The sequence below is a fragment of the Carcharhinus amblyrhynchos genome, chromosome 23 (assembly GCF_965287045.1).
Source record: "Carcharhinus amblyrhynchos chromosome 23, sCarAmb.v2.hapA, whole genome shotgun sequence".
Lineage (NCBI taxonomy): Eukaryota > Metazoa > Chordata > Chondrichthyes > Carcharhiniformes > Carcharhinidae > Carcharhinus > Carcharhinus amblyrhynchos.
The window spans coordinates 15,427,825-15,452,133 of NC_137346.1; the positions used below are offsets into that span (position 1 = coordinate 15,427,825).

At 40.8% G+C, this 24,309-nt stretch overlaps 1 protein-coding gene across 1 annotated transcript in view; it reads right to left on the reverse strand.

Moving 5' to 3' along the window:
• Positions 1 to 3,444: 3,444 nt before the first annotated feature.
• LOC145357577 (nuclear pore membrane glycoprotein 210-like) overlaps positions 3,445 to 24,309 on the reverse strand; it is a 166,505-nt gene continuing 145,640 nt past the window's right edge. Inside the window, exons 35-41 of the mRNA XM_080211052.1 lie at positions 23,747 to 23,893; positions 22,179 to 22,432; positions 20,128 to 20,338; positions 12,791 to 12,901; positions 10,814 to 10,882; positions 6,169 to 6,275; positions 3,445 to 4,998 (exon numbers count right to left, since the gene is read on the reverse strand). Coding sequence (XP_080067178.1) covers positions 4,888 to 4,998; positions 6,169 to 6,275; positions 10,814 to 10,882; positions 12,791 to 12,901; positions 20,128 to 20,338; positions 22,179 to 22,432; positions 23,747 to 23,893 — 1,010 coding nt within the window. The 3' untranslated portion in view covers positions 3,445 to 4,887. The remainder of the gene's footprint in view (positions 4,999 to 6,168; positions 6,276 to 10,813; positions 10,883 to 12,790; positions 12,902 to 20,127; positions 20,339 to 22,178; positions 22,433 to 23,746; positions 23,894 to 24,309) is intronic.

The following is a 24,309-nucleotide window of genomic DNA, read 5'->3' on the forward strand; positions in this document are numbered from 1 at the left end:
CTGTGGCTCTGGAGTCACATGTAAGCCAGACCAGGTAAGGACGGCTGATTTCAGGACATTAGTGAATCAGATGGGTTTTTCCTGACAATCGACGATGATTTCGTAGGCATCAGTTGATTATTAATTCCAGATTTATTTTTGATTGAATTCAAGTTCCACTATCTGCCATGGCAGGAGTCGAACCCAGGTCTCCAGAACTGGATTAATAGTCTGGTGATAATGCCACTGGGTCATCTCCTCCCCTAAATGAATTAGGACTATTGTAACCCATTGCCATTCTTGGAATGAAGCTCTAGTACCAATTTTGTTAAAGACAAAATGCTGTGTATGCTTTAAAATTTGACAGCATCTGTTGAGAGAGAATAAAACCAATGTTTCGCGTCTGGATGACCCTAGTTTTGGGTATAATTGAGGGTTTGTGCAGACTCAATGGACCAAATGGCCTCCTTCTACACTGATGATTTGGGCTCCTTTCACCCGTGTATGTCCCAATTTTTAATTAGCTCTACGTAATTTATTTTATTTTAATTATTTTTTATGTTTGCAGGAGGCAGGGGTGTCTGTTAAAGTTTTTTTTAATGTGATTTGCAGTTTTGCTCCATGCTTCAAGTTCCCAGTAAAGAATGCTGCAATCAGTTCCTGCATGATGGTGGAGCTGAAATTTCCACCAGAGATCACATAAGATCTTTCAGTGAGACTTGTGTCACAGTCAATAGCAAACACCCTTGCTTTGGTGCTATCGTCAAACTTGCAGTCAATAAAGTTAAAATTTACATATTAGTCACAAGTAAAGCTTACATTAAGACTTACTGTGAAATTACCCTAGTCGCCCCCTTTGGCACCTGTTTGGGTCAATCCACCTAGCCAGCACGTCTTTCAGAACGTGGAAGGAAACCAGAGCACCTGGAGAAACTCCATGAAGACACAAGGAGAACGTGCAAACTCCACATAGACAGCAACCTAAACCAGGAATCGAACCGGGGTCCCTGTTGCTATGAGGTAGCACTGCTAACCACTGTGCCACCCACAAGTAATAATTCCAACAGGATTGTATTGAAGTGTCAGCCTACATTGAACTGAGACACACAGATGATACTACATACATGGTATAATGTTGTGATTTATTCTTAAATATATGTTGTAAACATACTTTTGTTTGATCATTTGGTTTATGGAAATTACAATATCACAATATAGATACATGGCAAGGTATGAGGGAGTGGAGAAGAAGTAACATGTCCCTTCCCATTTTGCCATGGGTAATGTCACCTAGTGTCCCTATTCCAAATGCATGAATTACTATAAATGTTAAACATTTCCTATTCTCTGATTTTAACACTCTGCCAAACAAATAACAAAATCTGCTGATAACATCATTAAGGGGAAATATGGAGATGAATTGGCGGAAGCCAAAGATAGAAGCTGCATTTCTACGGTTTGATAGTTTTCATTCTGATCGTGCTAATAAAGAACCATCCAGAGCGAGATCTCCGAGCCCCTCAACAAGTGTATGGGATATCAACACCTGTATTAATTGCAACGATGATTCAAAACATCAAACATGTAGAATTCAAAATTAAACAGAAATGTTGGAAATACGATAGGTCAACAATAAGTTTAAGGACTCGTTATTTATTGTCTTTTGTTGGGACTAGGCTGCCACCTGCTGGCTATCGTAAGTTTAGTGAATCATTCACCTTTTGAACTTTGGACAATTTTCCAACTTTCTCCCAGTATGCAACTTTACCAAAGAGTGCACAATCAAAAATTTGGGTGTGCACTTTGAACGTATGGTTTCCAGATTTTCAACCTAAATGATCCATAAATTGAGAGCAACACATGCCAGAATTTGTGAAAACATCTTTCTGGTGAGGGACTCAGGAAAGCACTAAGCCAGAAGTTAATTTCAATACTGTAGTCCTACATTCTTTTTGTTATACTATTTTAAAATAGCATTAAATTTTAAACAGTGTCATAATTTTATACTATTCAAGGGTTTGTTTCTGCTTTTTTCTCTATTTTAGATGTCGGGTACTCTGATTTAACTTAAATTATACAAAACAGTCAAGTTGACTGAAGCAGAAAACTTCCGAAAATTACTCTGGAAACGGTAGCTGTGACAAACACCTAGATATCTCTGCACAGAAGTATGAGCTAGAAGTGAGCTCATACATTCAGAATGTAATCATTGTTTATTTATTTAACTAAAAGAGAAAATGCTGGAAAATCACAGCAGGTCTGGCAGTATCTGTAAGGAGAGAAAAGAGCTGACGTTTTGAGTCCAGATGACCCTTTGTCAAAGCTAAAAGGCACAGAAAGTGGGAGATTTTTATACTGCAGGGTGAGGGAATGAAAGATTAGTCATAGCCACAGAAACCAGAAGAAGAGACTTGGGGTGGGGGGTGGGATGGAGATGGAATGGATGGAACAGAGGTAAAATTTAGACAACTCCAAATGATTCGCTCTACCCCACCTCAACCCATTTGTTTTGATTCCATTTTGTTTTTTTTTTACTATTCACTACCTTTTATTTTTGTCTTTCTTCATTTCTCTTTCCCCCTACTTCATCCCCCTTCCTCTTTTCTACATTCTACCTCTGTCTCATCTCCTTTCCCACCTCACCACCTCCCCCCCCCACCCCGTCCCCCCAATATCTTCATCTGTCACACCTTACAGCTTCTCTGCCGTTTAACCATTCAGACCCTTTATTCACTCTGTGGACAGCCATTAGCAGTCATTTCCCCTGGTTTTAGTGGCAATGACTCATCTTTCATCCCGACTGTTCTGACAGTTTAGCTTCTCACCTGAATCTCCGCATTCTGGGAATGATATTCACTCGAGTAGTGAATATCATTAAAAACCCAGGGGACAGGCCTAGTCATGCTGGAGTTTGACAGTTCTGGAGCAGTGGCCTCGAACTGTCAAACTTGCATTTGCTTGTCAGCTCAATCGCTGGCCAGCCTGGGACCCCCATAGTGCTGCCCCTCCAGCCTCCCCACGGCCCGATTGCAACCCCCACAGCAATTCCCAGGCCAGCCCTGACCCACCCCTGTCCTGGAGGCCCTGATGCCGAGGGCCCCATCCCTCAGCAGTAGCAGAGCACACATCCCCCCAGTCTGCCCCAATCGCTGCTCTCCCTCCATCACAGACTAATCCCAATGCAGAGTGGCAGTGGGACCCCCCCCCCCACCCACACTGATTGCCCCAAGGCCTCACCCACAGTAGGCCCCCACCTCTGCCCAATGGGCCATGGGCATGGCACTTTGCCCCTGAGGCAGTGTCAGGGGCACAGGCAGGCATTGCTAGGGTGCCCATGCCTGCTGCCACCGTCTGGCCCCCTGGGGACCTTGACTGCCCCCCCTTCATTCCAGCAGGGTCTCCTGATAGTTCCCCAAACATGGGGAGCTAGTTTGAACCCCGCTGGAATGAAGTACTCCTGGCGGATGGGGGTTTTGATCAGGACCTGAAAGATCCCAATAATGAAACATACATATTTAAAATACATGCAGAAAAGATTTAAATGCTTACCTGCCTTCCCGCCGGTTTCCAACATGGTCTGACTGGCGTCTTTTCGCCAGTTCTGGGAGATGCACATGCGTTCCTGGTGCATGTGCAAATTCCTGTTTAATGCCTCAGACGTGTGTTTCCCATGGCAACCTGTCAGAAAAGTTGCAGGCTGCAATGGGAGAATCGCAGCCAGTATTTCCATATGAAAACAAATTTGAAGAGTCTCATTTCTGACTACTGCAGCTGAATTAGGAGGGGAAAAATTTCAATACTCAAAAATAGCCTTTTTAAACAGATATACAAGAATGTGAGGGGAGTGTCGCATGGATAATCTCCCAATGTCAAATTATTTTAAAGGAGTGTCAACCTTGCAAATTTCTCTATTGGTAAGCTGTGACTATTAGTAATATGTGAAGGATATGGAAATAAGTGTTATTTGGCCTACAAATCTCACATATTGTAGGTTAGAACAATTCGCATTTGAAATGTGAATGAACTATTACTGTATTTGTATGATAGAAGATGCAATGAATTCAGATGTCAAAAATTTTAAGTGCCATACTCAAATTTTAATGTGGAGATGCATGTCAAGTTTCCTTCCAAATTTTATTATACTTTGTGCAACCTTGAATTATATACAGAAATACAAAATGTGTGAGTTTTGTAACCATCAAAATTCGATACTCTGTTCTACAGGACAACCTTTTATAATGTCGATAGATGAAAGACGTTTAGCATGACAGAAATCTGTGCATCATGCAACTTAAATTCACCAATCTAAAAAAAATCCGATGTACAATCAACAAAGATAACAAAACTAAACCAGTTTTTTTTACAAAATGCAACAGTGAGCTACAACATGCAGTATGAAGATATTACTTCTATTCTCTGCAGGAATATGGTGATTGTTCCTTAGCCACTCATGCAGTGTGGCCACTTGAAAGTTTGATTTAATCCTTTAAAAGGGCCAGTGCTATGTAATTTTTGTTTTGCTGATTTCTTTCAAATGTAAATTACATTCTCCACAGCATACACCAATTACACAGGAATTATACTAATTTATGCTGCTAAGTAGTGACAAAGTACATTTTTCCTCACCAGGCAGATTATAATTCAAGTTTTAACTGGCGATGAATCATATTGCTCAGATAATTCCCATGGATTACAAGAAAAACTGATGGTATGTTTCAACATACACTGAAGTTAAAATATTTAACATTAACTGTCTTAAATGCAGTCAAGTATCATAATTCAAATGTCTGCTACTAAAAAAAGAACAATTTAATGAGGACAAGATTGAATCTGTTACTCCATTTTGCCAAATCTTAAAACACAAAACTGACAAAAATGAAGCCACATTTGCACAAGCAATTCTAACTGCTAAATACTGACTGCACTGGCTTCCCATGGATGTTTGTTAGCGTACGCTCCACAGCCAGGACTGTAGATAACGCCTTCGGGGATTACCACATGGAGGTGTCGAGCTGTAACCTACAGAAAAAAGAGAAAAGACTATATCATTTATAACTGATTTACCAAGATGTACTACTTGAATTTCATTTTAATCAGCTCATTCATGATTTACATTTATCTTTATATTCTTCCTATCTACCAAACTTCCCCCTTTACCTAATCTATTTCTTTATCTATTTAAAAATATTAAAAACCTTACAACACTTCCACTCCTGTTAACTTTTCTATTATAAATGCCTATGACCATTTCTGTAATATAAACTGCCTTACATGAACACAGGATGCTGTATTTGCCCTGAAGTAGAAATTGGTTCTTTGAACATAGCAGCAATAAAGACTACCACATCAAAACTGATATATGCATAAGGGCCACACTAAAGTGTTCCTCTCAGTTCTTCAGGAAACCAGACACCCTTCAGGAGGCAGTACACCAGTCCTCAAGAAGATAAGAGCTGACTGGCAAGAATGCTATTAATACTATGATGAACCAAAGGGAAGGACAGTGAAAGAGAGAGGGAGAAAGGCAAGAGATGGTCCATAGTTTCAATGTGTTCCTCCCAGCTCTGCATTCAACCTTCAGTGCTGCTTTAAAGGTCTGCCTGTTTTTGATCTGAGGAAATTGAACGCAACAAACACTAAACCCACTTCATCTGAAGAATACATTTGACTTTGGTTCTCTATGGAGATCAACTAGTTATATATTTACTTTTTATATTAAGGGTCAGTTAAGCTGAGTTAGAAACAGTCTCTCTTCTGTCTTAGGTTCAAATTCATGAAGTTGTTTTTCAATTTGCCACTGAGGGAGTGTTGCAGTCTCAAGGTGCTTTTTTTCAAAAGAAAAAACATTTAAACCAAGGTCTGTTCCACCTGATTGAATCCCATGAAAAGCAGAGTTCTCCTATTAACCTCACCAACGTTTCTCTCTCACCCAACACCGCTACAGAAACTAGCGATACACCTATATTATGTTGATCTTGTTGCGCAAAAAATATCTGTGGCATTTGTCCATATAAGAGGCTGTGCTTCAAGGTAAATTATTGGCAGTGAAACATTGGGACATCCCAAAAATGTGATAAGACACTATCAAAATCAAAGTTATTTTCATACACAGGACATAGAACTGCATGGCAATTAGCTGACATACTTCTCAACAGATCTGCTGTAAAGGTATCCCAAGCTGTTAATCACCTTGTGAAGATGATGTATAAAGAACATAGGAGTGCCTTGTTTGATTGAATTCTCATTTGATCCCACTTCTGATAGAAAACAAATCAGTCCAAAACTAAATGTAACCCCTACATAAAAATGAAATGGTACATGTTTATTGTTGGTCACATTATCTGATCCCTTTGTCACATTGAAATCACTCAGCTAACAATTGACTCTGTAAAATATTTGAACAAAATCATCCATATTTTCAGCTCTTTTATTACTGGACTTATTCACTGTCATTTGTACAAAGATATCAATGTTATCTTGTTAAAGTAATTTTGTATCTATTCCTTGGCCATCTTACATTTCAACATCTAGTCCATCTGCGTGTTTTTAAAAAAGGTCAAGCTGATATTTTCCATTGTTTGTTAATTTTAGGAATAAAATAAAATTAGCAACATAACTAGCAGGGTGATAGAAAGCACTGACTCCTCAACTGTTTTTAGTGTGACTGAGGATTATTCCAACTCAAACAGATGTTAATGAAAGATTGCGGAAAGCAGAGAAAGAATGTGAATTTTGTTTAATACATTGGCATTCTTTGAGGGGAATTTTCCCGTCCCGCCTGCCATGGGAATCGTAGTGGGCGGGAAGCAGACCATACAAAGGTCTGTTGACCTCAGGTGGGATATTCCACTTTTGGAGTGAGCACAGCTGAAAATTCCACCCTTTGAGTGTTCTCTCTGACTTGGCATTTATATGTCCAGAGTAAGGGGGCAGAATGTACAGCAATTTGCACCCATGAATTGTTGTAGCATCATGTCTCGTCTTCACCACATGCCAAATTTCTCACAACCAATTAGATATTTAAGGTGAATCATTATAACCAAATATGATAATCAATTTTCACAAACAGAAAATGTGACGAATGGTCACTTCATGCGTTGAGTGTACTGGGTGCTGGATACATCCTTGAATGTGCGCAATAGGCCTGAATAGGTCCATTCTAAGGGACTACCTTAGTATATAAACATATAATCAGGCACAGATCCACCTTTTGTCTTGTGAACCAGTTGTACATTGAGCAGTTGGAAGTCCTTCCTGTTGATGAAAGCTGCTACTTGGGCTTTTGCAGCTTTGAGAGCCAACGTGCATTCATTCAGTAAATGACATCCTGCACCTGGGGAATATGGTGGTGGCCGCAAATTCTACAGTCCTCAGTCTGATCTTGATGTAGTGGTGATGAGCCTTAGGGGAAGATTCCACAGATATCTCCAGAAGATCTGGGCAGTCTGGTGGCAAAGTGGTTAGCACTGCTGCTTCACAGCGCCAGGTACCCGGGTTCAGTTCCAGGCTCGAGTCACTGTCTATATGGAGTTCTCTTCATGACTGCATGGGTTTCCTCTGGGACTCCAGTTTCTTCCCACAGTCCAAAGATGTGCCAGTTAAGTTGATTGGCCACACTAATTTGACCCTAGTGTCAGGGTAATAGCAGAATAAATAAATTGGATTATGGGAATAGGGCCTGGGTGGGATTGTAGTTGGTGCCTACTTTTTAGGCCGAATGGCCTTCTGCATTCTAGGGTTCTATGACTGTATGATCTGTGGAGTGATCATGAGGCATAAGAATTCAGGGCCATGGTTAATTCCATGTTATCCAGGAAATGTGTTATCAGCATTCCTATTAGGCTCCATCATTGCTCAGTGATCTCCTTGCTATTCCAATGTTTGCAGGAAGCAGAGCCTCCGATAACTGACTCTCTCTAGTGGATAGCATCTTCTGAGCAAGGGAGGCTGGCAGCCTGCTCCTTTGCCCCGTCATGATTTTCGTGACTCTGGATGTTGTAGTTCCATTCCCAGAGGCTGCAATTCTCTCTCTCTCTCTGATGCTCCTTCTCACTGGAGGTCACACTGCCTGACCAAATAAGATCCACAGCAAACTGCTGCACACTTTTCAAGGACTCTGCTTCCTTACTCTATATATTCAAGCACCAAGTCAGAGGCCACTTTCAGAATACCCACTGTGTTAGCCAAGTCTGGCTAGTCTCCAGATTATTACTATTGCTGTCTATTCAAAATAATCCACTCCACCAAGCCACATTACCTCTTTCAATGGTTGCTGACTGCAGCCAAGACTTATCTTCTGCTTCATTTAAACTTGCAAGGCTCTGAAGTACTGTTGTTCTTGGTGCCCTCAAAAAACTGAGCAACATAGCTAAACTCTTGTAAATGACCTCCCTGCCATTTTCAAGTGTGGTTCCTCCCATTATCCTGTTCACCTCTGGGAACATCTGCTGATGGTGTGAATGGGCTTCCCTCTCATTGTCATTCACCACCATTTTTCTGTCCCTCCTTCCTCCAATGCATTGACAAAATCACAGCCAACATTTCAAGCCAATGATTTTTGATCAGAACTGGAAAAGTTAGAAATGTGATCCATTTTAAGCAAGTGAAAAAGAGGATGGTAAAATATAATCTATGATAGGCTGGAAGAAAGAAGAAATTAATGGCTGAATGTTTGGGTTCTGATGGGAGAAAGCACGGAGGTAGGCTAGTGCCAAATTTTACACCACCAGTACGCTGGTTGCTTGGTTCCATATTTCCTCTAGCCACTTTTCTGAGGTGGGAAGGAGGGGTTGGGGGACATGCAGCCAGCAGCTAGCCAATTGAGGCATTTATAAGTCCAGTAGGTTCTACTGACAAAGGCCGAGCGGAATTTTCCAGTCAGCCTCAAGGGCCCTGGTGGTGTCTGTAAACAGCCCAGCTGCCTGGAGCTGGCCTTCTGGTGACACTGTGGAGGTCAGGCTCTGCCTGGGTTCCCACCCTCAATGGTAGTTTGGCTGTTAAGGCATTAAAAAACAGTTGGAGAAAATGTGCCTGCTTAACACACCCTCTCTTCTTACCTTGGAAGGCCAACCTTTCTTCAGTCCTGCATGACTTCCTATTGACCCTCTGGCTTCAAAAGCCCACCCATCATCCTTAATTTGACAATAATCCTGTCCTCTGATCACAAATTACCCAATTCATGGGAAATCTCTTATGAGTGATTATTCCTCATATAGTGTAGACTCTGATCCTTGTTTGAGACTCACAAAGATGTCCTGAAGCCTGTAGGAGAAATCCTGCTCTAAGTGACAAAAGAGTTGGTGGTGCAGGACCAAAGGGAATGTGAATGGGACAAGTAAAGAAAAGAAAGATATGTCCTGAGGTGGTGGGAAGATAATCAAAGATGGCGGCCAAATTTTTATGTATAAAGTTCTGGGTGCACACCTAACTCAGAAGTACACAAAATCATGTCCTTGCCCACTATTTCAATCGACTGGTTCAACTGGCTGACAATCAAGAAGTCAATTTAGATTTATCAAACAGCAATTATCTGGGATTTCACTTTGCCCATATACTTCTATGGTTGGCTGGCTGGTCAATTGGCTGCAAGCTTGACCCAGGGTGGGAAGAAATTCAGTGCTGAAATAAAATTAACAACTGTGTCTGGGGGCTGAGGTCTGTGAATGATTATGCTGCCTAGACTCTTATGACACAATTTCCGCTGATACTTTTGTGCAAGTCCACAGCTTCTTCAGACAGCTCTGCAGCAGTCGGCTCCGAGAGAGCACACTGGGACCATTAGTTCGCATATTCTCTTTTCTTGGTGCCCATCCACCTCTCGCCTTCCCTGGCAGCAGTCAGCCTTTCAGAGTGTATTTCATTCTGGATGGCTGTTAATTGGCCATCTAGTTTGATATCGGTGTGAGGGGGTTTCCCGTCTTCTCCCGCCTGCACTGACGAATATAAAATTCGGGCCAAAATATTGAATGCAAGGTCAGACCTACTGTTAGTGTGCTCAGTGAACAATATGGTTCTAAAGTATCAACACAGCAAGACAGAAATGAATACTCAAAAGTGGAACAAATCAACTTTTTCTGTCCTAGCCATTTCATGAAGGCATATGCTCAGTCTATAGATTACAGCTGTTGATGACACTTCAACAATAAACCTCAATCAAAATGGTGCTAAGTTACTTATGGCAGAACAATCTGGTTTAATTATTTGTATTGCACAGTAAAATATTGCCTCCTCTTTAAAACACACAGTTGCTTTTAATGCTTCAACCTATCTTTTTAAACAAGTACAATACCAAAAGTGTCTGTATAGATAACATGCATTACTTTGAAATCACTTAATGCAAAACAATGGTAGGACTTTGATGTCTGAGAAAATTCTACACAGACAGTAATGGGAAAACTACATTTCTGGTCAGTACAAGTGGAAAGTCTGACAACAGGTGTCTGACAACACCAAAACCTGGTGTTGTCAGACTTTTTACTGTGTTTACGCCAGTCCAACGCCGGCATACCCACATCATCAGTACAAGTGGGCCATTGTTGGATGCAGTCCTATAAAATAAGGTGGGTTAACACAATGGCAGCTGTGGAGTAGGCGAATGCGATTTGCACCTGTGTATGATTTACAGATGGTCTTCTTAATGCGCTACAGTGCACCTCACCTAAATCAGAAGTAAGAATGAGGTTGTACACTACACATAGTAGAAGCACAACAAATCAAAATCTACTCTCTTGTTTGACAAACTCTGGAGTGAGAATAACAATATTTGATCAGTGTGACCAAAGCCTCAGCAATAAACAATGTCGCTACAGTTATTGCTAAACTTTTCTGTGTTTACCTGTCTGTGTTGGTGTAGAAACATAAATTACTGGGATAGTCTGTATCCTCGTCAAGAAGGCATTATAAGCTACAAGACAAAAATAAGTTGTGCCATCACTACTACAGTCTATTAGTTTGTACTTATTACTCCCATGTTAATGCTTAATATTCCAGCATTGAAAAGTTTATTTTAAATTTTTTACTTTTGCAACAAAGAACATTGAAACTCATTATTCTAGCGTATAATTAATTGCATTTCCCAATACCGACTCATGGAACTTAAGTGGTTCAAAAATAATTATAAAATCCCACACAGATGTGAATTTTGGATGGAAAAAGTGGTGTTAGGAACTTACTAGTTGGCTGCTCAGACAATGTAGTATTTACAGCTTCCTTTTTTATTTTAAGCCTTCCCATATTTGCATTGTCATCCAATGACAGGACACGTATTTAAGTTGCTCCCTGGCACTTGGTAAAACTGCTCTTTATACATTTCACATAATGTGTGTAAGAGTCAGCCGAGATGTGTACCCCTCCTTTTATCTCCACATTAGAGGAGGTGGTCTCCCTAATTTTGCCAATTCAATTTGGCACTCTCCTTGTTCAGTTTGAACCAGGATTCTCCTCCAACATCAACTAATTTTGGCAAGCTTCCCCTTCAGTTCACCTTTCACTTTTCTTCAGATCATGTTGGCATCTTTCAAAGGCCCACAGTTCGCAGAGTGAACTTTCACTCCTCACCTTCCACAGTTCATATGCTGGGACTGGTCACCCCCCGGCATACCTCAATTTATACCAGCAGATTTTATCCCTATCATTGCTACAGTACTTCTTCCTCTCGACTCGCAGTGCCACCCCAAGAATGAAAGATTACCTACTATCAGCAAGAGTTCTTGCCATTTTTTTATGTGACTGGAATTTCTGAGCTCGTGAAGCAATCCTGACAATTGACACTCACTGCAGTATATCGTTCCTAGAATAGGAAAATGGCAGTGAAGAGCACAATTGGAGTGGAGCTAATTTTTACACCTCAGGAGAGTTAACAAAGTGCATTAATATATAATTAATGCAAGATTACACTCATGTCCTTTCCCAAAATACAAGGTCAGAAAACTAGAGTATGAATCTATCCAAACGATAACCACTCTTGGTTATATCTTACTGTTCAGCACAGAAATCACAGTAGTTGGATTTGGTGGTCTACTGACTTTTTACTCCTGACATCTGGGTATAAATTCAAGTCAGATTTGATAGGGGAAACATTTTTGCCATCAAGAAAGACCTAATACGATGCTATTTTGGTCAAGGCCAATCCAGTTCTCAGTGGCAGAAGGCCACAACATAATACCAACCTCACATGAATAGTCTCAATCAAAGAGGTCATAAGGATAGGTGATATGGGAAGGAAAAAAATTGTTACTGGCATCTTGGGGGAAGCCTGTCTGAGATGAGAGATTTGAGTAAAACTGAGAGATCTTTGCTATCCATCCACCCAACACTACATCTGATAGTTGCAGCCATTATTCAGAATCTTTCAAATGAATCCATTAATAAAATACAATGAAGATGATTTTGTAATTTCATAATATAGCAGTGCAGGTCTGTCATCTGGGGATATGTATCAATTGAGGTTCTTCTAAAAGTACTTCTGCAAACTGTGGAAGAATTTTGTGCAGCACATTGATGTGAATGTCAAGACTGCCTTTTTTTTGTTGCGATCAGTAAAACTGCAATACGTTAAAATTAAAGAGTACTATGCTACATCATGTTGTTTGCAATAATTGGAAGTAACCCCTTTCAACTTTGTTAAAACAAGGTACAAAGACCAAATGCAGGAAAACTTGCACTATCCAGATCAGTGTGGAAACCTGTTATTCCTATATTCTAATGTTCAGTTACACAGCAACACTGCTGGAGGGCTGAGGAGAAACATCTAATCTTTGTATGGGACACAGTGAGAGAAAGTTACAAAAGCTACTACACATTAGGTATTTACCAATAAATATGACAGCAGTTGTAGCCAGGACTGCAAACAAAGTGAACATCAGCACCTGGTAAGATTCCACTAGTTGATCAAAGAAAGTTGATTCCTCAAAAGGTAACTCTCCTATAATTAAAAAAAAAGAGGTTTTCCATTGCAATTTGGCTAAGATTGTTAAAGTGATCTATATGGGATTGTAAATTACAAGCGATATTTGTTAAATCACATTGTGGTGATAGAAATGGGATAAATTTGAAACACATTACAAGTGAGTTTTAAATCACATAAAATTAAGTTGGGAAGATAGCATCTTATACCAGGCTGCATTCAATAAATCCTAAATTACATACACATTAAATAACATTCAAAACTATATTCATTTTAAACCTGAGGATCAGGAAAAGTACTTTACCTTGTCTTTTATAGCAAAATGCTTGATCTTACTGTCAAGGCCACTTAGCAAATTAAACCTGTTAAAATTTAGATCGCTGTCAAGCTTTAATTAAAAAAGAAATATTGTTTAAACTATAAATGCTTCCCCCAGCAGGAAGGTAGATAAGTGGCCTCAGACTGCAGAAGGGGGCTTCAAGACTAAGCCTGAATTCAGGAGGATTCAAAATCCAGAAGTATGTTTTGAATTAGCCTCAGGTCTTCATTAAATAATCTGATTTTCTGAATAAATATTACCCTGATGCTTATTCCCAAGAATGTAGTAATAGCGTGCAGTGAATGAGATTCACAGTGTCTAGGCTGAAAACAGCACATCATAAGTGCCTGTCCAAAGTAATGTTACAGCAATTGGTCATGTTTGGGGATTTGGAATCTTGAAATGTAGCCTGCTCTGACCATCACTTGAGGGGCAAGTACTCTCCACCACCTTGAACCCACATTCACTGATGAGTCATTGACAGAAAGGGGGTCTTTGGAGACGAATGCTGGCACTTCTTTCTCACTAATACTGGACAGAGGAGACCAGGAAGATGGAAACTGGATTTATCGCTGCCTACATTATCACTTACACGGAGAAGATGGAAAGGATTGTGACAGAGGTGTCTCATTTGTCAAAGAGGGGTGCAAGGCTCACCCCAAGGACTCAAGACCAAAGGCCAGCAGGATCTTCTCTGGATGTAAAGATCGAGGCTCACAGAGACGTTGTGTGCATAGGTGGCTGCAAAGTTAGGGTGTACCAAACTCGCATATCTTTGGATGAGCAAGAATATGACCCGCCAATGGTTCCACATATCCAGAGACCTGGTGACTGATATTTTCCACATTCTCCAGGAATTTGCAGAACAAAGACAGGGACAGCATCCATTGCCAGTGGCTGTGAAAGAAACGGCTGCTCTGAATATTGGCACCTGTGGCTCCATTCAGGACTTTTTGTGGAATCTCTCAAGTTTCCATGCACAAATGCATTCATGAGGTCACAGACACTCTTTCTGCCAAGACCCCACAATTTCATTGACTTTGACAGAGATCAAGGAAGCCAGGATACCAGAGCACTGGGCTTTGCTGAGATTGCTGGATTCCCATGGATGTAGGATGTCACTGATTACTCATGTGGTTATAAAAAATTCCCTGGCACCAAGCACTGCAATACATCATCCAGAACGGTTACCACTTGCTCAAAGTATAGTGACAGTCTTGGACTCTTGCAGAGAGAAGGTAGAGGCTCATGTGGCAAACCATGCACTGAGCAGCACACCATAGGGATCCTAAACATATGATTCTGATGCTGATTAGATCTGGTGAAGCACTACAATACAGTCACCTGAAGGTTTCATGGAATATCATGGCTTGCTGCGCACTGCACAACCTGGTGCTGCAAAGAGGGGAAGGCCTTGCCAGATGACAAGATAGAGCAGCTGCATGATTCCTCTGATCAGGGGGATCTCTAAGGGCCGAGCTTGAGAAAGCTGAGGCTGCTGTCAAGAGGCCATAGCATGGACCAGACAAGACATTGTGCACATTAGGCCCTGATAACCATAAGAACATGATAAGCTGTTGTGAGTATCCTCTAGGACAAGTGCCCTCCTTCAAGAGCCAACCTGAGCACCAGCATTGCTATTCCTTTCAATTCACCCAAGCCCTTCAACTTGAGAGTAAATAGTCAGGCTCACATGTACCTGATCCTTTGAAGAATGATGAACTATTGGCAGCAAGTGTCCTTGCTGAGATGAGCTGCTAACTAGAGCAGGGTGACTCAGCATCAGATGTCAGGAGTTACTGCCTCTTCAAGCATCTCTCCAACATCCCAGTGGCAATGGCACCCTACAAGAGCCAGGAGTTGTCGGTCGATTGTGACTGGTCTTATGGCTATATGTCTTCATCCTCAAGGAGATCCATCTCAGCAATTGAGCAATGCACTCACTGTAACCTCGATGGTGAATCAGATAATTCACACTTGGGGCAAGGCAGCTGATGACGTTCCACTACTGTGGATCCATTTAGACATGGCTTGCATTTGATATCCGGCACACTCAGGGATCCTGAGCTGTATTTATCCTCAACTTAATATTATGTGGACCAACTAAGCATGACAATGTCAAACACTTGCCAGCCAGCAAATAAAATGCTTCCTCTTTAACACAGACATTATGCCCTCATGGCCAGTCCTGGCCTTTGCCAAGTCCAAAATGCACAGATACCATGAAGCCCCAGGAGCACACGTCATTGCTAATAAAGAATTCATTTCAGTTTATTCCATTTGAATTGATTTATTATTGTCAAATGTATTAACATAGTGAAAAGTTTCTTGCACACTATACAGACTAAACATACCATTCATAAAGAAGCAGACAAGAGAGTGCAGAATATAGTGTTACAGTCATAGCTAGGGTGTAGAGAAAGATCAACTTAATACAAAGTAAGTCCAATCAAAAGTCTGACAGCAGCAGGGAAGAAGCTGTTCTTGAGTCAGTTGGTACGTGACCTGAGACTTTTGTATCTTTTTCCCAAAAGAAGGTGGAACAGAAAATGTCCGGGGTGCGTGGGATCCTTAATTATGCTGGCTGCTCTGCTGAGACAGTGGGAAGTGTACAAGAGTCAATGGATGGGAGATTGGTATGTGTGATGGATTGGGCTACATTCGTGACCTTTTGTAGTTCCTTGTGGTCTTGGGCAGACCAGAAGCCATACCAAGCTGTAATACAACCAGAAAGAATGTTTCTATGGTGCATTTGTAAAAGTCGGTGAGAGTCATAGCTGACATGCCAAATTTTCTTAGTCTTCTGAGAAAACAAAGGCGTTGGTGGGCTTTCTTACCTATAGTGTCGGCATGGAGGGACCAGGACACATTGTTGGTGATCTGGACACCTCAAAACTTGGAGCTCTCGACCCTTTACACTTCGTCCCCATTGATGTAGACAGCAGCATGTTCTCCTTTACGCTTGCTAAATTCGATGACAATCTCCTTTGTTTTGTTGACATTGAAGGAGACGTTATTGTTGCCACACCAGTTCACCAGATTCTCTATCTCATTCCTGTACTCTGTCTTGTCATTGTTTGAGATTCGACCCACTATGGTGGTGTCGTCAGCAACTTGAAAATTAAATTGGAGGGGAATTTGGCCATACAGTCATAGGTGTATAAGTAGTATAGTGAGGGGCTGAAAACACAGCCTTGCGGGGCACTTATCCTTACTGATTGTGATCTGTGAGTTAGAAAGTTCATGATCTAGTCATAGAGGGAGGTGCCGAGGCCCAGGCCATGGAGTTTGGAGATGAGTTTCATGGGAATAACTGTTGAAGGCTGTGCTGTAGTAAATACATCTTTGCTCCTATCCCATTGCTCCCTTCTGACTAAAGCAATCACTTGCAATTCCAGAGTATCCTCAATGCTTCTACTGCCCGCGAGAAATCACCATTTAAAATAAGCATCAAATGACCTTGGTGAGTGCTCAGGTGAGGATATGCACATTGTTGCCTTCTTATTTTGTAATGAGAGCCCCTTTTTCCCACAAGACACACAACTAGAAGGTCAGAGACATGCAAGGTTGGACATTATTGGATGTAATGGAACCATGCTTCATCACTGAGGTGGCAAGATGCCCCCACTTGTTAGTCAGTTTAGTAGATGTACACTCTGAAAGTCGAAAACATGGTTGGCTGATAGCAGCATACATGAGCTCTGAGTACAAATTAATGCCATTAATACACGTCTGCCAGGTAGAGAGCACATGGAGTTCAACAATATATGACCCTTTTCCATGCATGAAAACATTTCCTTATTCACCGCATCTTTCAAGAATGCAGAAAAGATAAGTCAATTTACACAGTCAAGACTAAACATGATATGACCATGCAAAGCATGTGAACGAGGTTTGTTCCACAAGTATACTTAACATTTAGGTCAAGACATCACTGATATTGAGAATGATGAGCAAAAGGGGCACACAGTGTGGTCTTTGGCAGCATCACATTGATGAAAGGCATATGCAATAAGTGGGGGGGAGGAACCATGGTTTTTGATTTGATTTGATTTATTATTGTCATATGTATTAACGTACAGTGAAAAGTATTGTTTCTTGCGTGCTACATAGAAAAAGCATACTGTTAATACAGAAGGAGAGAGTGCAGAATGTAGTATTACAGTCATAGCTAGAGTGCAGAGAAAGATCAACTTAATGCAAGGTTAGCCCATTCAAAAGGCTGATAGCAGCAGGGGAGAAGCTGTTCGAGTCAGCTGGTACGTGATCTCAGACTTTTGTATCTTTTTCTCAAAGGAAGAAGGTGGAAGAGAAAATGTCTGGTGTGTGTGGGGTCCTTAATTATGCTGGCTGCTTTGCCAAGGCAGCGTGAGTAAAGGCAGAGTCAATGGATGGGAGGCTGATTGACAATAACACAGCTCATCATAAAAGGGAGACATAGACAAGAGGAGATGCAAAATGGGTGTAATTCTATTTACACTTTATAGATGTGTTGAAAACTACTGTGTCACAGATGTGCTCCTTAATCTTTTGAACTTTCCTAATCCTATGTCTTGGTGCTTCCCCAACATCCACAGAGGAAATGGAGGCAGCCTCCTTTACTGCTGTTCACTTATTCAATTTGGCAGAAAGAGGAAAAATGCAGAGCATTATTTAAATGGAGAACAACTGCAGAAAACTAAAACGAAGAAAATGTGGTTGTGTCATGCCCCATTATATTACAGACTTCAAACTAATCTTCATATTTTAATTATATTAAAATCTTTATATTTTTAAACTATCACAAAAGACTACAAAAAGATGACCACCTGTAGGTTACCTGAATCTTGTGGAATAAAAGCACTCCCCTGTTTCAAGAGGGAACAGAAAGAACATTCCAGACTAATGTTGGAACAGTGCTTTTTCCTGATACTAATCCAAAAAACGTATTAACAAATTAAGTAGGCCATTCAAACACAAAGACATCAGCAGCCTCAAACTCTCAAGGTATGAAACCCACAACACAAGGTGTACAATCAAAGTACCCAATTTGGTAAAGGACTTTGAGCTTGTTACAAAGTCTAATGATGCGATAGACACATTCACTGTTGCTTTTAAAATCAACAAGAAGTTGCTAGGTGACAGGCAGTTCCATCAAACTAGCTTCAAGTCAGCAAAGAGCTTAACATAATATCTTGAAAGTGCCAGATCCAACTCGAGAGAAGGATTCCCAACCTGTTCCGGTTGAAGTTCAGCTGACAGGCAGCCTCTTAGAAATTCAACTATAAAAAAAACCTCAGCCCGAGAATACCCTGCTTTACAAGACCTCCACTTCAATAAACATGCAGGTGCAGCAGGCAGTAAAGGCAGCAAATGACATGTTGACCTTCATTGTGAGAGGTTTCGAGAACAGCAGCAGGGATGCGTTGTTGCAATTATACAGGGCCTTGGTGAGGCCACACTTAGAGTATTGTGTGCAGTTTTTTGAAGAAGGATGTTCTTGCTCTTGAGGAAGTGCAGCAAAGGTTTACCAAGCTGATTCTGGGGATGGTGCGACCAACGCATGAGGAGAGATTGATTAGATTAGGATTGTTTTTGCTGGAGTTCAGACGAATGAGGGGGGATCTCATAGAGATTTATAAAATTCTAACAGGACTAGACAGGGTAGATGCAGGGAGGATATTCCCAATAATGGGGGAGTTCAAAACCAGGGATCATAGTTTGAGGATTCAGGGTAGACCGTTTAAGACAGATGAGGAGACATTTCTTCATCCAAAGTGTGGTGAACCTGTGGAAGTAATTGATGCCAAAAAAAAGTATTCAAGAGGTGGCTGGATATAGCACTTGGAGTGAATGGGATCAATGGTTATGGGGAAAAGCAGGATCAGGCTATTAAATTGGATTAGGCTGCGATCAGCCATGTTCGTAATGAATGGCAGAGCAGGCTCAAGAGGCTGAATGGCCTCCTCCTGTTCTTGAAAAAAGATTAGAAAGCACCAACTACATCTAAAAAACCTGTCATGAAAGAGATTGAGGGTCTTTTATCTTCAACTGTTTCAAAACTGTGTGGGTGTGTAGGTAAGTGAAATGTTGCATTAAATTGTGTGTTAATAAATAAGCTTTATTTTTAATTCACAAAAGGCTTGCTGCTGGAATAATTTAATTGAGGCCCACACTTCAAAGGTGGGAAAACATATATGTCTTACATACAAACATTGACCACTGGCAGTAAAAAGGAACACATGAGATCTATTCATGATAGTGGATGTGAGAAGAGGTGACAGGCTCAGGTTTCCAAAGTCAGAAGAAGGCCCAGCTCACACTTCCTAAACTCAACATGAAAATTTAGCCCAGTATTTCTGAAAAGTTCTAATATTTCTTGACTTGGGTTGGGTTGAAGGGAGATTTTTTTTGCGCCTGTCTCTATTGCATTCAGCTGCCATCAGAATCTCCAAGATTCTCTGGCCCAATGTAGTTCAGGATCAGTCACTTGTTCCCACCTTCAGCAGACATCCCTCCAATTGTGTACTCAAGCACAGTTACCTCAAGCAAGGCAAAGTGCTAGAAAATCACAGGACAGTGGAGTGGATGGGTGTGCAAAAACCCGATGAACAGCTTCTGCCCTCTTTTGCTCTTTACTGCACTTGGGGAAAGAGGAAACACCTAAACATCAAGCAGAAGGAATTCTATCATATTATCTTTATGGTACATCATCTGGTCTTCCTCCAGTGGTCTAATTTTAAACCTTTGGAAAAATGTTTTGATGCTATAGAATATCAAAATAAATTGTATGCTTTCTATTAAAGATTACTCAAGTAAGTTTCAAGAACTTCAGCTGCAAGTTTGAAAGAAATATGAATCCAATACATTCATTAAAGGAAGGTTGCACTTAAAAAGACTCCAAAAATACTGTTGCAGAAAGAGACAATATTATGCTAAATCTTGCCTGTTGTGCCGCCATTGCCTCCACTCCGCAGGACTGTGACTGTCACATGCATCAACTGTCTTGTCAAGGGGCTGGATACACTGATATTGGTGCATGGTAATCCCAGCTGAAGAAGGCTATGATTCACAGTACTTAGTGAGTAAACAATGTTGGGTACTGAGTATAATTGGATAGGCTGACTCACCACAATTGCAGGGGATTGAGATCGGATCTAGGATTGAATTAAATAAGGTAATATAAATGCTTTAATACGTTAAAAAAAACTCAATCTCAAATAAAACTCATCAGGAGGTCTTGTAAAATATTATCTAATTAGACTTCATTCATTCTTGATTTGTGCAATGTTCGCTAATCTCATGGCATATGAGGCAATACAACTTACTTCAGCGTCACAAGGTAGGGACAGGAAAACGGTAGAGTTTGTGCTTCTGAGCGCTATACAGCGATTCTTGCTTTGATACCGTGTGCATGTGACTATCAGATGAAGACAGCTTTAAACACGGTGTGAGCTTGTTAACATTGACACATGAAAAAGATGTCCATTTGTGTTAGGTTTTGAACAGTGAACAGTGTTTGTAAAGCTATGCCCCAACAAAGACTAAATGCTTTTGCAAAACAAGGCAAGGAGACAAGAGGACAAGGATAACTTACTTAAATATTGCACATTTAATATAACACAAATTTAGACAAATATCTTTAAAAATAAGCAGGTGTATTCCAAAATCTTGTCAGTTCCACTTTGGGTATAATTTGTTCTCAATGCACAAAGATTCTGAAAATTCCTCAGGATTTTAATTTCATAAATTCCTAATAATACTACACTTTGAAACAATTACCTAGCTACAATAATGTTTAATGTGGAAAATAGTTGCAAGCAATTTAACACACATCTCATGGGCTGGGGATTTATTTGGAACTGTTTTCATTCCGTTGCCAGAACCTCACCGTAAGTATGGCAGAAGTGCTGTTATATTTGTAAATCTCTGCCATATTTCTTGCAAGTTGCAGTGATAGAGCAGATGCAGCAGACACTCTGAGCAAATTCATGGTCATGTGTGGTGATCTTATAAATCAGATATATTTAGTATTGCATCTGAAAGCTTGCAATATCCAAAACCAACGCTCTGTTTAGGAAACCTTTTGCAGTCTGAAAGTTCAACCCAAGTGTGTGGATAGCCTATCTGGATAGGCTGAGCGAGTGGGCAAGGACCTGACAGATGGAGTATAATGTTAGCAAGTGTGAGGTTATCCACTTTGGCAGAAATAATAGTAAGCGGGATTATTATTTAAAAGGTGAAAAGCTGCAGCATGTTACGGTGCAGAGGGACCTGGGGGTCTTTGTGCACGAGTCGCAAAAACCCAGTCTGCAGGTGCAGCAGGTGATCAAGGAGGCGAATGGAATGTTGGCCTTTATAGCGAGGGGGATAGAATATAAAAGTAGGGAGGTCTTGCTGCAACTGTACAGGGTACTGGTGAGGCTGCAGCTGGAGTACTGTGTGCAGTTTTGGTCACCGCACTTGCGGAAGGATATATTGGCCTTGGAGGGAGTGCAGAGGAGGTTCACTAGGCTGATACCAGAGATGAGGGGGTTGGACTATGAAGAGAGACTAAATAGACTAGGTCTGTACTCGTTGGAGTTTAGAAGGATGAGGGGGAATCTTATAGAGACGTATAAGATAATGAAGGGGATGGATAGGGTAGAGGTAGAGAGATTCTTCCTGCTTAGAAAGGATAGCAGGACTAGAGGACACAGCCTCAAGATAAGGGGGCGGGGGGGGCAGCTTAGATCAGAGTTGAGGAGGAACTTCTTCACTCACAAGCGTGATGAATCTCTGGAATTCTCTGCCCGTTGAAGTGGTGGAGGCTATCTCGCTGAATATATTTAAGTCACGGGTAGATAGGTTTTTGATAGACAGGGGAATTAAGGGTTATGGGGAGAAAGCGGGAAAGTGGAACTGATCCACTTCACATCAGCCATGATCTTACTGAATGGCGGGGCAGGCTCGAAGGGCTAGATGGCCTACTCCTGCTCCTATTTCTTATGTTCTTACCTCCAGTTCATTCAATACTTTAGCTGTACCAAAAATCGTGATGTTAACTGTTGGATCTTTGTAACTAAGAGTCACAGATGATTGGTTCATATAAATTCCTGGAATGAAAGGAATCTCTGTTCTTCCAACTTGTCCTGCGTAATGGCCTCCCAGAACAGAAGCCTTTATAGATAGATAGGTGTCTCCACCTGTACTTAACTCCCTACGCACAGAGTCTGGCATTTCTTTTATAGTGACAGTACAGCTGTATTGACCTGAAAATTGAAAAAATTACTTCGTAAGCTTGACAGCAAAGTAAAAGACACTTGTTATTGAAAACTATGGCTACTGATTTCTTTTGACATGCTTGACTTTAATTATTTGTAAAAAATTCTATATGGTTGTGAAATCTTTACCTTTTTTAACAGTGTCAAATATATTACATGTTTTTAAATTTAAAGGTTGTGGACTGTGCTTGAATAGCCTAATGGACCCTGGAATACCCACATTCCTCTACACTGAAGACGAAAAGGAATAATAGGTCCATCACAGTAATACCAAACTGAAAAGTGATGTTAGCTAGCTGCTACCTTTGCTCACTGATATTTATCACTCCCACTAAGCAGTCACAGCATCATCCATGCTGATACTTTAGAAAATTATGTCTTTTCCATGAAGTAATAGCTGAGTTGTGTCTGTTGCCAGGCAGTTGTGGACAGAACTCACAAGGAACAGCTGCAGCTGATAAAATCTGAGGCCACTCTCAAACTAGTCTTGCTGTCCCTTTTGACAACAAACTCATCTCAGTTGCTGGTTGATATATACCTTGCAGTGTGCTACTCTTTTGCATAAACATTCCACCATCTTGCTTCAAAGTATTTTGAACATATACTCTCAATAAAAAAAACAATGAAAACAAACCTGACCCGCTTCCCATTGCCTTTACTGGGATTCTGTTGGGATTATGGGAAAAGGGCTAGTCATAGCTGCTGATCTGTGGTCCCCATAAATAAAGAAGAAATACCTTTTGTTGTATAAACCAGGAGGTTCATTTCTAGTTCACCCCATCTCTGTTACAGAAGCTGAAGATTATCTTCTATATGTTTGCTATGAGGCTGCCTTTGAGACATTTTGTTGAATTGATTCTGGCCTGAATGATCAGGCCCAGCTGTGGTGGGACATGCCTCAGGAGATCTGGTGGCCCAAGCAAAACTCCACTGATTTTTGGTGGAACCGAATGATCTTGGCAGTGGACAGGGCGGAAAGATCACACCTTATGACCAAAACTGGTACAAAGTTATTCAGTTTTGCATTTGTATCCATCATTATTATTTTCTGGTAACAATATTGGAGTAATTTGGTCCACATCCAATATACGGCATGGGTTCGCACTGACAATTCCAGGATCCATAGCTATGTAAAAAAATCATGTAATCGGCCTTTTAATGTACAGGTATTAACTTGTGTATAAATAAGTCACACTTAGTTTATGGGCTGTCATGGTTTATTATGGAAGAAAATAATTAGACATATTTTGAGACATTGCCAGCATGAAACCTCATTCTGGAAGAGCAATGTTAATTATTTACCTGTATCAGCCAAGAATTCAGGTTCCACAGAGAAAACGTAGGTAGCTAGGGACTGTAATACAATATTGCTAAACCGCACAGAACAGGCGAGGTTTGATTCCGGTTTTAGCTTTGACATAGCTTTCACTTGAGCAAAACTGCAGTCTCCTGAATGAATACAAAATAAACCAATGTCACACCGTTCAGAACAGTGGACTCCATGGATACATTATTTTCACACTATTGTGGAAAATGTAAGCTTGTAGTGTAGGGGTAACACATTGGCATGGATAGAAAATTGGCTAGCTAACAGAGGGTAGGCATAAATGGGTCATCTCCTGGTTGACAGGATGTGATGAGTGGTGTGCCATAGGGATCAGTGCTAGGATCTCAACTATGACAATTTACATAAATGATTTGGATAAAGGTAATGATGATATGGTTGCTAAATTTGCTGATGATACAAAGAAAAGTAGGAACATAAGTTGTGAAGAGAACAAACAGAGGCTACAAAAGGATATAATTAGAACAGGCAAATAAGCAAAAATCTGGCAAACGAAATATAATGTGGAAAAACTTGAGGT